The sequence below is a fragment of the Condylura cristata genome, unplaced genomic scaffold, assembly GCF_000260355.1.
Source record: "Condylura cristata isolate star-nosed mole 26May11 unplaced genomic scaffold, ConCri1.0 scaffold00013, whole genome shotgun sequence".
NCBI lineage: Eukaryota > Metazoa > Chordata > Mammalia > Eulipotyphla > Talpidae > Condylura > Condylura cristata.
Genome location: NW_004567114.1, coordinates 3,146,422 through 3,165,410, shown reverse-complemented (window position 1 = coordinate 3,165,410; position 18,989 = coordinate 3,146,422). Strand labels below are relative to the sequence as shown.

The 18,989-nt window shown below is 60.6% G+C and overlaps 1 protein-coding gene across 1 annotated transcript in view; it reads right to left on the bottom strand.

The window, feature by feature from the left end:
* BCL11B (B-cell CLL/lymphoma 11B (zinc finger protein)) overlaps positions 1 to 18,989 on the bottom strand; it is an 81,319-nt gene that overhangs the window by 38,375 nt on the left and 23,955 nt on the right. The window contains exon 3 of the mRNA XM_004682021.2: positions 6,961 to 7,176. Coding sequence (XP_004682078.1) covers positions 6,961 to 7,176 — 216 coding nt within the window. The remainder of the gene's footprint in view (positions 1 to 6,960; positions 7,177 to 18,989) is intronic.

Here is an 18,989-nt window from a genome sequence, read left to right as displayed (position 1 = left end):
CCCACCTCGGGGCTGAACAACCGAAAGGGGACAAGTGTCCAGCTGCCACAAGCTTGCCACGTCCCGGACTCCCGGCCACACCCTGGAAACCCAGTTTGAGGGCGGCGGCAATGCCTCCCCGCTCCAGACCTCTCCTTTAGAGGCAAAACTCCTCTCTGGGGTGAAGGGCCAGTTACTCTGTGTCCCCACAAGTCACGGAGCTCTCCGGGGCCAGCCAGGGCTGGAGGCTGCTCGTGGGGAGCAGGCCTCTTCCCTGAAGACGCCCCGCGGGCACCCTCGCTGCCCTGCACCGGGAAGCAGCAGCCCCCACCTCCCGTCACCTTCCCCAGCAGGAAGAGCCCAGCAGCTCTCTGGCCCGGTCTGATTGTCTCAAGGAGCGAAAGGCAGTGGGGTAGCACTTCATGTCCACTGTGCCCACAGCTCGGACACTCCTGAGGCGAGGAGACCCCTCCCGCGGTTTCTGGAGCCCCGCGGGGTCTGGCCCGGGGCAGGTGCAGCAGGTCAGGGGACGAAGGGAGGCCTGGCCCTCTCCAGCGAGCGGCGTCTCTGCTGCCCTGTCTGGGCGGCTGCTGCAGCCCCAGCCTCGGGGGGGGGGGGGCAAGCAGCCTGAGTGGGCGTCTCGGCTCTGCAGCTCGTGAGCTGTGTGACCCAGGGTGATGCCCGTCTCTCTGAGCCCCAGTACCCCCTGAGCACAAGGGCGGCGCCTCTTCCCAGGGCCCTGGGACGGGACCTGTGCAAAGTGCGCGCGTGCCCAGGACGGGGCTGGCACACAGCAGGTGTGCTCCTCCGGGGCACAGCAGCAAGGCACAGGCGGGCGCTGCGCTGGCCGCCTCCCCATCGCCGCGCCAGGAGAGCCCACCGGCGGGCACGCGGAAGGGGTGGCAGCCAAGTCACCCTGAGGCCCTGGCGTCCCCACAGCGTCTCAGCAGCCCCCTCGCCCCTCCACCCCTCACTGCCTCGGTCTCTGCTGCTCGAGGGCTGGGGATCGGTGACACTCGTTGGAAAGGACTCTCCGAGGGGGGTGGTACGTGGGTGCATCGAGTGTCCCCGTTTTACAGGCGAGAATACCAAGGAGGACAGAGAAGACAGGCCCAGCCCTGGTCACAAGTCCGCTCGCATGCCTGCACCCTGAGAACACGGACCAGACCCCACCTCAGGAGCCCCCACCCGGCCCGCAGCTCTGGTGGCAGCCAAGATCCGCCCGTCGTGCCTTGACCTTCAAGCGCGCATCTCTGCACACAGCCCCAAGGACAGAGGGTGGTCGGGCAGGCTGAGCACAGCCGGGGTGTCTAGGCCCGGAAGGACGGCGAGGCGTGTCCGGGGGCAGGTGGCCAGGCCGAGGTCCGGGAGGAGGAAGGCCGGGGCGCTCCGCACTTCGTCCGCCTCCAGCCAGACGTCGCCCGTCCCCGGCTTTCGCCCAGACGCGAGGGCAGTGCGACCTCGTGGACAGAGCCCCAGGGGCCAGCCCGGGGACACTGCCGCTCACAGCTCACTGCCTCAGTTTCCCCTCTGGATACCAAAGGGGTCCGATGGGCAGAGCTGACCTCACGGGACGCTGCCACACCGGGTGCCCCCGCCCCAGATCGTTAGGCTCCAGCCTCCGGCCCCCGTGTCACTTTCAGATTCCCTTTAAAGCCACGGGGCGAGCCGCCGCTCGCAGCTCTGATGTCGGTGGCCAGTGCCGGGGCTTCGCATCCACTAACTGCATCCAGCGCCGCATTAAAAATTAATTACACATGCTATTTTATTGCTAGTGCATAATGTAATGAGCACCAGCTGTGCTAAACAGCCAAACTCCTTTTTAAGACAGCTATAAAAAAAAGAAAGAAAGAAAGAAACTGCACTTCCAAATGCCTCTCCTGTCAGAGCAGAAAAACAGCAACATCTTGGACGGATTTGAACAGAATTCTTTGATTTAGCGCAGCCCTCAGAAGGTCTGAAGGGCCGGCCCGGAGAATGAAATGGAATCTGGCGCGGCTGGAGGGGTCTCGGCCTGGGACGCTGCTGGGACCCTTTTATCTCAGGACAGCGGCAAGGGTAGGCACCCCACCCCCGCCCCCCTAGGGCAGCGCTCCCGCCCCGCCCCTCTCCAGCGGCGCCTCCTCCCCTGGGTGCTAGAGCAGCGGCTGGCTCTCCTGGAGTCCACCCAGGTCCTGCCGCTCCCTCGCCACAGCTGCAGAGCCGACTTCCTCTCCCCGGAGCCTCCTCCAGGCACTCCCCTGCAGACAGGCGGTGCAGGGCCTCTCTGCCCCTTCCCGGGAAGCCCGAGGTGCAGGAAAGCTGTGGGGCCGGCGGGCAGGACTGTGCTGCTGCACCCAGCCCCGGGCCTTGGAGACGTGGTGAGGCGCCCAGATGACTCCCGCGAGGCCCTAGGGAGCCGGCACCTTCCCACGGGGACCTACCTAGGCAGCCCAAGGAGGCCGAGAACACATTCGACCTTGCCAGAGCCTCTGACCTGCCCCGATGAAGTGCTTCTGTCCATGCCAGCTTAGCCTGCCAGCTTAGCCAGCCGCACTCATGTTTTCTCTTCTTCCTTCCCATCCTTACCCCCCTCCAGCCTCCACAGGGCTCTCGCGCCCTGTGGGGCGCCCCTGGACCCCCTGCACCGGGATCCAGGCGCTGCGTCAGCGGCCCCCGCGAGTGAGGCCATTTGGTCCGCATCGCCCTCGGCCGGCCACGGAGCCAGCGGTGTTAATCAGACCCAGTCCAGAATGCAACTCCGGCTTGCTTCTTGTTCTGGCATGAAATGTGCAAAGCACAGACCATATCATTAACATAAAACTTCCAGAAATAAGGCCACTTTCCAGACAGACTGTATTAATTGCATCAAGCCTCCACAGCTAGGGTGGTCTAATCCACGGCGCCCCGTTGGACAGCTCCGGTTATAAAAACCAACACAAAGTAAGCAGTGGGATATAATTGAAGGAGGAGAACACGGCAGGTTCTACTGTTAGACCCAGCTATTTACGTACAGGTATTCTTTTATCTTTATTGTCCCTTTAACCCATGCCAAGAAACCCCAGACTAGTTAAATAACACAGCAAGCACAATTTCAGTAGAAAAGTAAATTGAATTTAACTTTACAAGATTGCCCTGCGATTTCAGCATATACTAATGACTGCAACCGACTCCCTCTATTAAACGCAACACTTCCACTTCCCCGAGCTGGGATCCTGTGTGTTCTCGCGTGAGACCTTGAACTTCACCCAGCGCATGTATTAATCACTGTGGGTGATGACCATTTGCAGCTTTTAAATATGCAATGAAGTTTCTGTTCCCTCCTCACCTCCTGACAGGACCTTAGCAGCCCAAGGCTAAGTGCTTTTGAGAATGGAACCGGGCCCCAGCCTGAGTGAGGACGTAGCCTGTGCCAATGCCGGACACGCAAGGACCTGACGTGTGGCCCCCAGTCCACAGGGCTGGCTCCGCACCCGGTGTGACTGACTTCACGCAATTCTCCCAAGCAGGTCCAAGCAGCACCCCACGGAGCGCCAGGGACCCTGAGGGAGAGGAGGGGTTCGGATGCAGCCACGCAGGCCACGCCTTCCCTGGTCAGCCTGACACTTGGTGACCCCGCCCCTCCCGCCAACCGGGAACACTTCAACATGAGGAAGGATCTGGGGGGCAAAGCCAAGGAGTTGCACATCCTCTCTGAACACCCACCCCCTGCCTGGGAAACCCTAGCCAAGCCCAGCCCAGGGTGGGGGGTGCCCCGCAGCTCAGCTGTCAAATCAACTCAACCTGTCTCACAAGTCAATAGAAAGAGCCTCAGTTTTAAATGTTTTATGTACGGCGGGTGTTGGGGTGGGGGGGAGTTATTATTTTACAGAAGGGAAACTGAGACCCAGAGAGGCCCAGAGACTCATTCAAAATCACCAGCCAGATGGGAAGAGGGGCAGGCCCCCAGCCAGACCCTCCACCTCCACAGCACCGTGAAGCAGAAATCCCACATATAGGAGGAAGAAACTACTGTTTCCAGAAACGCCTGGACTCACAGCTCCCCATTATTTCAGTAGAGTCAAAAAAGAAACAAAGCCCTAGGACCTGCCCCACCCCCACAGTGACCTTCGACAGGGTGGCTGGGGTCACGGCTGCACACCGACACGCAGCGCTGGGTGGCTTCTGCCCCCCATAAAGTCACCACGCCTCTAAAGCCTGGAGCCCATCCATTCCTGGGCACACCATCAACCCGCTTGGAACACGTTTCCACTGGGGTTTTCCATATTAATTTGAAGAGAAAGACTCATGTGTCCTGATCCGAAGGGAGCAGAACAGGGTGAGGATGGCGCCCCGCTCTGTCTTTGCCAAGGACGGCACCCTCCGAGCCGTCCACTGGAGTTTCATGACTCCATTCCAACTACTACTGAAACAGGCACTGGAAACATCTCAACAAACAGCCCAGTGCCAGGGACAGAAACCACCCGAATAGGGTATTTTCTAGTATTGAAATTGATAAGAAAATATGGGGCACCCCCTGGTGCAGGCTCATGAATGGGGGACCCAAAACAGAGGAAGCTGGACCAGCAGGGGTGTCCCAGGGGCTCGACCCCAGGAACCACAGCACCCGGCCTCACTCCCCACCGGGCACCTCCAGCAAGACTGGGGGCACCCACAGCTCACACCATCAAGTGGGGCTCTCGGCCAGATACCAGCACAAAGGAGGGGGGGTGTGGGACCCATCCTTGGACAAATCCCACCCCTGCCCCCTGCCGCCTCCAAAGCACCTACCAGATCCTGCTCTGCTCCTCATACCCAGTGCCCGAACACTGCAGGAGAGCAGGCCCTGCCCGGCCTGACCTGCCATGGTTTGCCCGGTGCCTCCAACCAGGTACCCAGAAAGGACATTTAGTGGAAGAATGATTGAATGAATGAGTGAATAAATGAATGAGTGAATGAGTGAGTGAGTGAATGAATGAATGAGTGAGTGAGTCAATGAGTGAATGAATGAATGAGTGAATGAATGAATGAGTCAATGAGTGAGTGAATGAATGAGTGAATGAATGAATGAGCTAGTGAGTGAATGAGTGAGTGAGTGAATGAATGAGTGAGTGAGTGAATGAATGAGTGAGTCAATGAGTGAGTGAATGAATGAATGAATGAGTGGGTGAATGAATGAGTGAGTGAGTGGGTGAATGAATGAGTGAATGAATGAATGAGTTAGTGAGTGAATGAATGAGTGAGTGAATGAATGAATGAGTGAATGAATGAATGAGTGAGTGAATGAATTAAAGCATGTACACATTCAGGAACCTGAGTTCTCAATGTCCCTGGGGCGCATTTTCTCTTCTATGAAGCAGAGCGACTCTGTCTGCTCAGGCAGCCACGAGGGCCCCATCAGAGCCCCGCCCCACCCTAGGCCCAGCTCCCAGCCCCGAGTGGGCACCCAGCTGCAGAGCCACACAGCGGGGCCTCCCTGCACGTCAGTGGGGGCACGCGTTGCCAGGAAGGGGGGCTGTGGGGAGGCAGCCCGAGGAAGTACCCCAGTTCTGCAGCCTCAGCCCGCACACTCACCACTCCATGCCTTTACCCCCATCTACAAAATGGGGGTGGGCATGACCGCCCCGCACCGGGCCTTCAGGGCAGAGCCAGAGCCAAGAGAGGGTTAAGCGAAGTCCCAAGCGCCCCTCGGCCTGGGAGCTCAGGTTTCTGCACCGCAGAACTTGACGGAGTCCAGTCATAAACACTCAGGCTAATCTTCACTAGCAGGCCCCCCGAGCGGCTGCAGGGGCTGCAGCGGCTGCAGCGCTAATTACAGGAAGCCGTGAGGACAGGGCAGGCCCCAGACGGAGCGGGCACCTCGCGCCAGCCAGCACCCAGCCAGCCAAGAGCCGGAGCCGCAGCCCCAGGGGCGAGGCGGCAGGCCGGGCCCCTCCTTGTCCCTTGCCACGGTCCCTCTGCGTGCTCACGGCCTGTCTAGGCCTCAGGACTCACACCGTCAGGGCAGGGAGCTGAAGCTGAGGCCACTCCCAGCTGAAGGGTCCAGGGAGCTGTAACCCAAGGCTAGGTCCAGCCCTGGCGGCTAGGGCTCCCACTGGGACTGGCCCTTGGGACAGCAAAACCTGACTGATCGTGTCTTTCTCTCACACCCCAGTCTGCAGGGCGCTGGGACACAACAGGGGCCCCTGTACCTGCCCTGGCCCCCGTGTGGGAGCCAGTCTGGGGAGCGCGTACACCTATGTCTGCTGACAACGCCCCCTGTGGCCTCAAGGGGTCCCCACCAGGCCCCTCTGAGAAGTGGGGCAAGAGAGGTGGCCTGCAAACTCTCGGGGCCCCAAAGTCCAGAATGGGAATCCGGAGGGGAGGAGAGGACAGAGGACAGGTGGGCAGACACTGCCCCGAGGGAGCAGGAGAGGGGTCTGCAGTCGGCCCAGCGGGCACACAGCAGGCTCAGCCCGACCCCAGCCCTCCGCGCGCACCACACCCCGCGAGCGAGCCAGAGTGACCGTCCTCGGACCCTCCCCCCAAAGAGCACCTCGGCTTCGTGGCCACACCCCGCGAGCGAGCCAGAGTGACCCTCCTCGGACCCTGCCCCCAAAGAGCACCTCAGCTTCGTGGACGATACCCAGGCCAGCCAGGGGCCCCTCCAGCTGAGTCTGGGGGTGAGGGAGAGCCCGGGGGGTGGGGTGGCGGTGACGAGGGCAGAAGACCATCTCAGATGTTAAGTTTTATCCAATTACGCTTTAACTAAACAGCCCAAAGAGATGAAATCCGGAGGCTGCGGAGTGCATCCTGGGAGCGAGGCTCCTCGCACAGCAGAGGGGAGGGCACCTCCCGACGGAGAGGCCGGGGCAGGGCCGCCGTCCCCATGTCCCCCGGCACCCCCCAAGTGTCTTTTGGGGCTGGGGAGGCACGCCCTCCCTGGGCCCCGCCTTGCCCAGCCCCCCTGCAGAGACAGCCGCCAGCGCTGCCAGGGCGCACCCGCAGTCCCGGGAGCCCGCCCCCCACCGCGGCGTCGGTTACCTGACAACTGACACTGGCATCCAAAGGGAGCCTCCGTCTGACCCTCACCCTGAGTCCCGTCACCCGAGACAGGGCGCGCGCTGCAGCACGGCAGGGGGAGGCAAGGCGGGAGAGCGCCCAGGGCGCGCAGAGGTGAAGTGATCACGGATGTGTGAGAGTGGGAGGAGGAGGCGGCTATGGGGGCCATCGCTGGCAGCTGGGCAGGCCTGCACGGCCCTGGAGAAAAAACAATAGAAAACACTGGTCAGTGGGGCCTGGACGACACGAGGGGCTCAGGGTGCAGACGGGGCCCGGGGCCGAGGGCTGCAGGCCGCCCTTGGAGGTGGAGACCGGGGCGCCAGGCTCTGCAGGGCTGGCAAGGGGGTGCAGGGCAGGGTGGCGGGCAGGGGGTGCTACCTGCACAGCTGCGGCTCTGGGCTGTCCTGGGCCAGACTCCCATCCCTGGGGGCCGAAGGCAGAGTGGGGCACACAGGGACTGTCGGGGCCCCTAAGCCCGGCACGGACCCCCCGGGTGCGGGGACTTCTGGAGCAGGCTCTACTTGAGGATGTTCCCCCCAAAGTCTGGACTCCCCCCACCCCGGGGGCGGAGAAGCTCCCACACTGCCTGCTGGGTTGGGCTGTCATGCAGGCCTCAGGCCCACAGTCCAGCTCCAGCGCCTGGACACTCGTTCACCAGCGCTGACGGGCGGCCGGCCGGCGTCTCTCTCCAGCCCAGCGTCCTCCTCGGCAACTGGGCACGGAACACGGAGCACCCGAGCCCCAAGGCCTTGCGGGAGGCTTTGGATGCCCCTCCCAGAAAGCCCCGACCTAGCCAGGCCCGGAACGCCTCACCCCCTGGCAGCCGCCAGGCTGGGCAGGGGCCGCCTGGCTCGGCCCAGCCCCGCCGCTCGCGCTGGCTCCCCGGCAAGGCCTGCGTTTGATTTGGCCGTTTATCTTAAATGGCTAAGAGACCACCAGGGCAAAACATTTGTGTGAAGCCCTTGCCAAAACCACAAGTGAAGAAGCCCAAATTCCCTGGGTAAATAATTGAGCGGGGAAGCATCAGAGAGACAAAAAGAAAACATCAACAAGATGAGGGCAGCTGGGCCCGGCCGGCTCTGCCAGGGAGGCCACCCGGCCGTCCCCGCCCCGCGCAGGTCTGCAGGGGGGCCTGCCGCCACGGCCCCCACGTGGGCGCCCGAGCACACAAAGGGCCCGGGAACAGCCAGCCCACGGAAGCCGGGGCCTCCCCATCTTCAGCTGAGCAAGCGCCCCACACTCCCTGGGCCCAGGCTTGGGGACCCACTGCCCCAGACGGGAAACTGATGACGGGACCCCAAAAGCTGCAGAAGCGGCAGGGCCCTCTGCCTGGCTGCAAGACCAGCTAGCTCCGTGTCCCCCTGCCTCTCCCAAACACATGTAACCCAGAATGGGAGTTCAGGACATTTGCGGGGACCTGAAAACGCCTCACTGAGAGGCCAAAGCCGACATCCCCATCACGTGGGCCTCCTGGGCCAGCGGAGACCTCCTGCGGGCCGGTCCAGGGCGGCACTGAGCCCCGCCCCAGAAAGCACGGCAGAGCTCCCTCCCATGCGGAGCAGAGGACCACACCCCATCTGGGTGCAGACCCAGGGAAGGTTGGCACCTGCCACCCGCCTCCTTTGGGAAGCCTGCCCTGGCCAGCCCGGCCTGACACCCCCAGCACTGGGCACAGCACATCTGACCCTGGCTCCGATCCTACGTCAGCCCTGCGGCTCCAGATCACCCGCCACCACGCCGTGGTGACCATGACTTTGGGCTGGGTGTTGCCCCCAGGAGCCGGTGTGGCATGTGGCACCCACTCATGAGCAAGTAGCACCGGCCCCCTTCACAGAGGGGAAGCGGCACTCAGACCTGGGGCTTGAACCCAGGTCTCCAAGCCAGGTACACCCAGCTTCCCCCGAGGCGGCAGCTGGGGAAGAGGAACGCTGTACTAAAGGGGTGGGGGCGGGGGTGAGGGTCCCGGGCCTCAGGGGAGCCACTGGGGGCCACAAGAGACCACGTCCTGGCCCGGGGTTTGGGGTGAGGCCACAACACAGCCCTCAGCATCCCCTGGGCACAAAAAACCCACAGGGACCTTTGTCCAAGCACCAGGGCAGCAAACCTGGGTCTGCAAGACAGGGCCTGCCCGGGACGAAGACAAGCCAGGCGACAAAGGCAAAGGCACCCCAGCTTGGGGGGCGGGGGGAGCCTGTCCTGCGTAAAGGGGCTGCTGACACCCCGCAGGCCGCCCAGCGGGAGGTGAGGGCAAGGGGCTTCCAGGCCTAAGCTGCCTCAAAGGACCCTCGGGATGCTCTCGGAGGGACAGTCCCCTGACCTCACCCCAAGTCATGCAACCTGGCGCTCAGCCCAAAGGTGGGACCCCAGGAATCCGCTCGTGCAGGCGCTGGAGAAGACGAGGGCAGCCCCTTCCTGAGGTCCTCCTTGTGCAGGAAAGGCCGGCAGGCAAAGGCAGAGCAACACCACGTGGGGCTGGGTGCGGGGCAGTGAGGCCAGGGCGTGAGGGCCAGAGGCCAGTCGGCACACGGAGTGCTGCGACACCTTCGGGGGCTCAGGCTGAAATGACTCCGCCGCGCACTGGAAGGTTCCTGACTGACTCATCTCAAGTTTTTGCACAGTCCAAGATGAGATGGCCTCAGGGCTCAGCGGCCCCCTCACCTCCCAGACACGTCCTTCCTCCGGGACCAGTGTCCTCGTCCAAGGGCAGCCAGGAAGCCCACCTCAAAGAGCCCCAGCCACGTGGCCGGACCCGGAGGGCCCCCCAGACCAGCAGCAGGGGCGTCCATCCCCGTGGGCCTGACACTGGGCAGAGCGCCACCCGGCCAGACCCTCACCCTTACAGGAAGCTGGGACTGGGCCTGGCCAGTCTGCCCGAAACACTGAGCACACCAGACCCGTCCACTCCCGTGGGGAACTGGCCCTTTTCCCTCTGATCCTCCCCACAGCCTGACAATGTTGCAAGGGCTGAGCACAGGGGGGCACCCTGGAAAGCCCTGCAAGGCACAGATTTAAAAAGTGCTTTGCTCGGAGGCCAGGCGGGCTCCCTCCGGAACACGCACGTGCACGCAGGTACGTGGCAGACGGACTCCCAGACGCCATGGCAGCTTTCGGTGGCATCCAGGGGGCTTAGGGATAAAGCCCTGCTGGCTCGCCGCCTCATCACGGGCGCTGGCTTTCAGCAGGCAAAAAGAAAGCAGCCCTGAATGTGTGCATCATCTCCTCTCCTGGACGCCCAGACGCCTCCCTCGGAGGTAGGCGTCGGGGCTTCCCGTCCCTGAAAACAGGGGACTGAGGCTGGACACCTTGCACCGCAAGCCTCGGAGAGGTCAGCATCGCACACGGAGCTCCCACACAAGGGCGCCAAAACAGAAGCCCGACAATAAGACACCCCGCCTATGTCCCGGGGCACCGGGGAAGGGCAGGACTCGGCGGGTCCGAGGTCTCCCTGCGGGAGGGGCCCGCAGCAGCGCCAGCCCCGGGCCTCGCGCATGCGCACTGGGCCTGGACCGCGCAGACACAAAAACGCTGGAAAAGCCCCAGCGCTCGGGAGGGGAAGCGCCTCCGACACCCATCCCGGGGCGTCCCCTCCCCCAGGGGCGGGGTGCAGCTCCCCAGCTCGCAGAGGCGTGCTGGCATAGGCTGTGCAGGACATGTATATTTTTCTCCCGACCGATGCCTTTCAATGGATACATTTTTGAAGCCAAGAACTCCTACCGATAGTGCAAAAATGAGTCATAGATTCAGGAGGGAGTCAGACGGGGAGCCGCGCGAGTGAGTGAGTGAGGGCCACTGGCAAGGAAAGCTGACAATCCCCGCGCCCCCTCCCCCCCATGCCAAGACATTAATTCTCACAAGTCGGAGAAAATTACTATGCATGAATGCAAAAAGCATGATCAGGAGTAATTAACATGGCTTCATATGCAAATTTTATTAATGCAGAAGTACAAAGTCATTATGCAAATGAAACTTACGTCAACTCTCTTGACAAATATTCATCTCTGAGGCTCAAGTTTCTCCCTTTTTATTTATTTATTTAATTTTTCCCTCTCCCCCGCCTTCTTTCCTGGGCTGTTTTTTGTGGGTTTTCTTTTTTGCAAGGGGGGGGGCAGGTAGCCGGGTGGCCGGGGCAGCCCACCAGGACGGCTTGACAAGTTTGCAAAGTTGTTTTTCAACCAGAGAAATTTATTCTTGCATTGTCGACTCTTTTTTTGGTGGGGGGGGAGGGTGGAGAGTTGTTGGCAGGTAGGAGACAGCTCATAGGAGAAGAGGAAAAATAAAAAAATAAAAATAAAAAAACTCTGGGCAGCAGGCAGCCAATCAAAACACCAGGCCTGTAATGAGGGCGATTGATGGCTGTTTGGCTCCCACTGCAGGGTAATGAACTAGAATCCAGTCTGAGGAGGGGGGGGAATATGAATATTCATGAGACTGTGCTCCTGCCTTTGATGATTAAAGAAATTTTTAATATTCAAATAAGCGCTTGCCAAGTGATTAACAAAGAACAAGCACGCAGAAATATGGAAATGTGGCCGGGAAGATTTGAGAGGCGAACAGACTGCAGGAAAGGCAGCCCCAAATTTCATAAACAAGATAGGCAGATAACCCAATTCGCACGCGGGAAAATAAAAACATTTCTTGCAGATCACTTAAATATTTTGCCAGCTACTTTGTCTTAAGGATGATAAAAATGCTATGTATTAAGGCAGGGGGTGGGGGCGTGTGGGGGGGAGAGAAATCGCAGGAAGCCAAGTGCTTTACTCAAGTTGAAGAATCATTATCCTGATCCCAGCCCACCTCCCCACCCCCAACCCCCCACCCCATGGACGGGAAATCAGGGCTCTTTCCGGTTTGCTAGAGAGAGAAGGTGGAGAGAAGCCAGCTCAGAATAGAAAACCCGAGAAGTTCGGCACCGAGGGGGTTGGTCCGGCCTGGAGCAGTCTGCCCATCCTTCTGCCTCTGGGCTGGTCCTGAGGTCCAAATATCGGCTGGGTGGCCAGAGTAGGGCCGGTAGTGACGACTGGAGGGGGAGGGGCTGTGACTCTGAGGGTCCCCCAAGAATCCTGTGGATCAGGCCCTGGGGGAGTCAAGAGGGCGCCTCGGGGTGGCCAGCGGTGGCATCCTCAAGGCCACAGGCTGGACAGCTGCCATGGGGACAGGCCACCACGGCTCCCGCAGGCCCCATTAGCTGTGTGCTAGGCCCGCAGCTCATATTTTAACAGCTCCACCACGGGCTCACAGTGAAGCACATAATAACAGTATTAGCTGGTAAAATGATCCTGCAGTTAAAATACATCTAATTAGCTGCCGATGACATCCATTTTGGCAATTTCCTATTCGAAGAAGTGGAGTGTTACCTTCAATGAGACAGGCACTGGGTACTCACCCCGAAAGACCCAGCCTCCCCATCATTTGTCTCTTTCTCGCGCTCCCTTTTTTTTTGGGGGGGGGGCGTGGAGGATCTAGAGGAGGGAGTGGCTCAGATGGCAGGAATCTAGGACTCAGAGGGGTCTGCTTTGTTACCTAGCCTCAGAGCTGGTGGGGTCTGGGGTGGGGGTAGGAACCAAGGGCTAAAGTCCTTCACTCCACAGGTATTTTCTTTTGCTTGGATTTTATTTACCAAGATCTGGGCACCAGCACAGACAGACACTGGCTTTTCATTTCATGGTAAACAAATATAATAATACCAATAACTAAACAGAAAGGGCACCTGAGTCCCGAAGTTGCAGTGGGAACCCTGAGGGCCCTCAGAGCCCGAGGGTGGCTCAGCCCACCCACCACTCCAGGGTGGCTGGTCAGGACCTAGCAGTCCCGCAGAGCGAGCTGAGGCTCCCCACACCCACGTGCTGTTTCTGGGGTCACGCAGGACTGGATCCTGGGCAGCCCTGGGGGGCCCCTGCAGCAGGTGGGGGTTGGGGGCGTACTTGTGAGTGTCCTATGATAGAACAGCAAGAAGGGAAAATGAGGCCTGGCGAGGGTCATCAAGGCCTTGTCGCCAGGCCTGTTCCAGTGACTTAGAGGGACAGGAGAGGGTTGCTGAAACCGCAGCCCCTTGGTGGCTTGGAGGGCAGAGCCCAGGAGCGGAGACTGCATGGCCTCCCTCAGCACTGCCTGGGCGTGGCCAGGAGGGGAGTGAGGTGCCAGGGCCAGGTGAGAGGTGGGCCTGCAGGTGGGGGGGGGCCTGCAGGTGGGGGTGGGCCTGCAGGTGGGGTGGGCCTGCAGGTGGGGTGGGCCTGCAGGAGCATCTCTGCTGCTGCTTCCCCAGCACTGTGCACAGCGCCCCCCAACCTGCCACCCCACCCCCACGTGGCCTCAGACAGCCTCAGACAGCCTCAGGAAGCTGGGCCATGCTTGCTGGAGGAGGCAGGCAGCGGCCCTTCCGGCACCCTGAGCCAGGCCGCCCCCCCTCCCCACACACACCCTGAGATCTGTCACAGTGAATCACCACTCCGACTATTTTTGCTCCCCAGCATGCTGCACATTTAATGCATCCCAGAAAAGGGAGAGGCCCAGGAACAGCCGTGCCCCCAACACCACCCCAGACCCCAGTTGCCCCCCTGCCCCCGCCAGGGCTTGGAGAGGGGCCGCGCTCTGGCAGCTGGTGTGGCAATCACACAGGCATCCCTTTGCCAGGTCCACCAGCACCTGTTCCAGGGGCTGCAAACCCCAATCTCCTCAAGATGCCAGCAGTCAAAATACTCTCGGGCAGCAGGTGGCCCCCAGGACCCCTGGGGTAACCCCCATGAGGGCACACCACAAATTCCAAGCCTGAGCCCCCTGCAAAGGCACCCTGAGGCAGCAGAGGAATCTCAGGTGCTGCTGGAGACAAATCTCAGGTGCTCACGCTGTCCCACCCCGCTGCAGAGGGCCGCTCAGAGGGCTGACACCCCATCCCCGCACTCATCTGGGGGGCAAAACCTCTTCCTTTGCTGTCTGCGGGGAAAATCCCCAGAGCCCTCTGAATTGTCAAAGTGCAAATCACACACTTGTCCTCTTAGGCCTTGAGGGTGCAGGAGGACACACGAGTCCCCTGAGGGCAGGAGCCGCCGACTTGGGGGCCTCCGCGGGAAGGTGGGTCTGGGGCAGAAGGGGGGCCTCGGCCTCACGAGCTGAACACCTGTGCACGCGCAGCCACGGTGAGGTGGCTGCCGACACCAGCAGCTCAGGCAGGCCGGGTGCCTGCGTGTCCCCCAGAATCGGCGAGCCGGGAACAACGTGCGGCCTCGCGCCAGCGAAAGCAGCTGACCGATGCCCGGCAGAGGGATTTCCCTTGTACCTGCGGCTCAGGTCTGCCAGCGGCTGGGGGTCGGGGGCTCGGCTGCCCCTTGGCTTCCATCCTTTCTGTCTTAAAACACAACTTCTCCAAGTCCCTGCAGAGGCTCTCTGGGGCTGCACGGTGTGCAGGGGGCAGCACACGCAGGCTGGACACACGGTTCCTGGGAAGCAGCCCTGGGCCAAGGGGGCAGTGCAGGAAGCCAAGCAAAAAGCTGGAGACAGCATCTGATTCCATGTGTGAGGAACCCGGGGCTTGGGGCCAGGCCCCGAGGCCCCTGCCCACGCACAGGACTTCAGTGGCCACAGTCCAAAGAGCAAGCTGGCCAAGTGACCTTCGACAAGCCCCCCTTGCCCATCAGTTTAGAGCTGGGGGTGGGCACCGTCACCCTGACTGAGCGACATGCCACCAGAGGGAAAGAGTGGCTGGTGCCTGCTGGGGTACACGGAGGCCGCCATCCGCGCCCCCTGGCAGGCTGTGCCTGGTGGCCGAGACGCACCTAGCCACGCCGGTGCCGACACGTGGCGGAGACCTGTCCTCTCCGGAACACCGTGAGTCCAGGAAGTCGCTGTGGTTCACAGGCGCCTGGCACCCCACCAGCTTGGGCCCCACCCCCCAGGCAGAAAGCACAACAGAGTCAAAAGAGGGGGTGGCCTGCGCAGCAAGGACAGGGAGAACTGAACAGGAAAAGAACACAGCACGGCCAATAAGAACCTCGGGGCGGTGAGGCGCCCGGCAAGGAGGTCACTGGGGACCCCTCACCTTGGAGAGGTAGGGCAATCCAGGTGCAGATGGAGCCCTGGATTTTCGGGGTACGGGCTCAGCCACCTGTGTTAAGATCAGCCCACAGAATTCACCCCGGCAGTGGCGGGGGGGCTGCTGCCAGGAGGTCTGGGGTTTCCGAGATGGAAATGCCATCTCACTCGGCTAGCAGAAGGGTAAAGAAACGCAGTGCGTCGTTGGGGAGACCTCGCTGGAGTGCCAGCTGCATCTGCCCGAGCGCGACGCTCGGTCTCGACCACTGCGAGACAGCGGCTCTGCCTGGGCTGGGCTGCTGACCGAGGTTTTCCCCCTTCTCATTTCTTTTTACCTGCTACTAATGGACGTGTGGAAGACGGAGGTTCAAAGCTCTGCATCACGTCCAAGCGGAATCTCTCTACGGCCTCTTTATGTTTCCCAGCCAAGCCTGCAGCGTCACCGCCTCGGCCCAGAACGGGCCTGTAATTACTTTCCACAAAGTGCTTTCTCGAACCGAGTTTTCGTGTGGAGACGCCACTTAGTATACAGGCTGCGCTCCTCCCTCTCGGCGCAGGTGGCCACGGCGCTCAAGCCACCAACTCTCTCCCAGGGCAGGTGACAGTCACCTACTCCTCTGACGCCAGAGCCATTTCATCTCCTGACACGCCGACGTGACGGTGACGTACAGTGTATGTTCAGCAAAAATCGTAAAAATTAACACTTGGCGCTATTGATTTAATAAACACTGTTAGCGCGTTAGCACCAGCAGCTCCTGACAAGCCCAGCTAGCAGGCTCCGGCTGCGGAGCGGGCCCGGCTGACGTTCAGACCGCCGCGTACTGTAATTAAAGAAGCCGGCCGCTCAGTCCTCCGTGGAAATCTCGTTTTTGCTGCAGAGAATTCCCGCTAGAAATCGGGGAGGGGAGGGGGGTCATCGCGCCGACTGATCTTGTTGCATGTTTTCCCCTGGCTGTCTCGGAAACGGAGCTGGGCCCTGGACTCCAGGCTGGCTCCCTGCAGCAGCCTCCCCAAGACCCCCCATCGGACAAACCTGGCCTCCCGGCAGGGACACCCTACATGCATTTGTCCTGTGCTTGCTCTTGAAACTGTTCAAAACTGTCTTTCACACACTGCAGTTTAGCGTGAGCTACCGACCTGCACCCGGCCAGCAGCACCCTGGTTTCCAGGGCGTTGCCGTTACACCCCAACAAAGGCGTCATGGGCAAGAAGGCAGAGGACGGAGCCTCCTGGCTGCTCATTTATCTGAGGCACTGACGGTGTGGCCACGGCCCCAAGTAGCTCTCGGCCCTGGCCGGGCTAGGAAGAGTGAGGCATGCAAGCTCACGAGACCTCAGAAGCCAAACAGACACGAACCAACCAGAATAAAGGGGCGCAAAATCTTTGCATCTCATCATCCAAAATGGCAGGGAAATTAAGTCTCGGGACTGAGAGGAAGGGAACCCGAGTCAGCTCCCGGCCAGAGGCAGCCTCCCCTCCAGGCGGCGGCTGCCGCGGGCTGGGAGCCCAAGCGCAAACAGAAGAGACCTCTCCAGACCTGGCCGTCCCCTGCCACGGGTGACTGCTGGTTTTTGCTTCTTCCCTAACTGCATTTTAATACCCTTATTCTACATCCTAATTTGTTGGGGGAAAGAAAAAAAACATCAGTGTCACTAAAAAAACGTCACTCTGTTTTGCAAAATCCAGCAGCTTCCTTGGCAGCGAGAAAGGCTGGCTGGCACTAGCCCCTCATTTGACAAAACTCCGATTTCTGGGCATGTGCTCAAAAACAGGTAGGAAGCAAATGCCGAGAAAGAAGGAAGTAAAAACAGCCAACAGATTTTCCACTAGCAAGAACGCCAAGCGTAAACATGATTTATTTAGCTGTGTTTAACGTGTCTGTCCTCCACGCAACAAGGAGTGCACTGGGGGGGGCGGGGAGGAGGGGACAGGAAGGGGGGAGCAGGGAGGACAGGGGGACCGGGGAAGAGGCGGCTGCTCTGCTCGAGGACTTCCTGAACCGCTCCGAGCAGAGTTTCAGGAGAACAAGAGTCTTCGGCCCCGAAATACACGCGTGTGTCAAAAGACAGCAGCTCTAATCTGCTGGCTAATTAGCAAGCTGCCACTAACAAAAGATGGAAGCTCCAGCTCAGACAAACAATATTTACTTGGGCGTTGCGTGATCGCCTCGCCCACTTCCCTTCCCTTTCTGCAAAGCGTGTGGGCTGGGCGGGGGCACAGGCGAGGGACAGGCGCAGAGGGCCCTCAGGTTGGCGGGTTCCCGGCTCCCAAGCCCGGGCGCCGGGCGCAGGGGCCATATCGCTGCCTCCCCGCCCGTCCTCTCCCATGCCCACGTGGAATTGTCTGAGGTCTGTATTCAATTAAGGGCACCAGACAGCTTCTGGCTCCATGCCTGCACCGAGGCAGGCTGCGGGTATCTGCCGAGCCCCTCCGTGGCGGCTCAGATGCCAGGGAACAGGAGCTCTATCAGGTGCCCCGTGGAGAAGGCAGCGAGCCACCAGCCCCCACCCCCACCCCCACGCCCAAACTCGGCCCCAGGTCTTGGCCCTGCCGAGTGAACGCAGCTGCATTTGCTAACCAGCAGAACTACGCCGGCGGTCTGCACCCTGCCGGAGGTTGCTCTGATTAAAAATCTAATTCAAGGAGCACCAGCACTTGCAGAGGAGACCAAGTCTCTTCGAAACAGATCAGCCAGGGAGAAGGAGGATAGAGCCCGGGCCAGCTCGAGAGGCCCCGTACCCGCAGTGGAGGCGCGGTTCAGAGTTGGGCGCTCTGGGCAGAAACGCCACGTTCCGTTGCCTGAGGTGGCCCGGGAGTGAGCCCTCCTCACCAGTATGCAGGCAGCTCCTTGCTGGCCTGCACCAGCAAGACTGTGCACTTATGGTCGGACTCCTGCTGCATGTGCTCCTGCCCAAACCAAACCTGCATGCCCTGGGCCCAGCCTCTTTCTGGGCCAGAAGCCTCGTCTCAGGACAGACACCTTAACGGTGTACTCAGGTCAAGGACAACAGCAGCCCTGTTAGGATTCTGGACTGTGACAGTGCCCCAAAGCCAGCAGGGGCTGGCGAGGGCTGGACAGTCTTCTGGATAAAAGGGAGTGGGGGAGGGTGTTCCCCGTGGGGATCAGGTTACCAAATTGAAAATTCAAGTCCTCCTCTTCACACACCCCGCCGCCCCCCCTTCCATTGAAAATGGCAGGCCTGGGTCCTTTCCATTTTGCAAACTAGTCGCCTGCCCCCAGTGCCCCAGGGACTGGACAAGAACAGTACACACTCAGGGGGGCTTAAAAATCAGCCAGGGCTTCACTCCCTGGGGCTGGTGGGTGGCAAGAAGGTAAACAACTGATGCCCCCCTTTTATAGAAGAAGCAATTGAGAGATGAACTGACTGGCCCTGCCCATCTGGGGGGGCAACATCCCGGAGCGGTTGGCCCTGGGCAGGCCCCCAGCCCCCAGGGACAAACGCACACCCAGTTCTAAACAGGAGCCCTGAGCTGTTGCCACGCGGAGCTATGCTTCTAGAAAATCCTGTAAGAAAATCCAGATTCCTCAAGCAATAAAATTGAAGATGCGTAAACAGCAGCGCTCCCGAAAGAGGCTTCCTGGGGATCCCTTTGGGGGCGGATTCCACTGGTATCTCAACCTGATCCAGCTAACCAAATCCCCCATCCCCAAAGCAAATCTCCCGCACACAGCTCCTGAGCTGTCTCCTGCACCCTGCAGCCCGTCCCTGGGCCAGAACAGCACACACAGCACGGGCAGGCAGCCCTGCCACCTGGCTCACGTAGGTGTCTGCCCTCCGGAGGGGCCCAGAACACACCCTAGGGCCGCAGCTTCTCTTCAAGGACGATCCAGAATAATGCCCTTCCACCACTCTGCCCCAAGCCTTAGTGCAAACCAGAGTGGGAATCACCTGTAATTTTTATCCCAGAGGGTGGGTGAAATGGAGAAAACAGGGACATGTAGCCCCAAGGAAAGCCATCAAGAG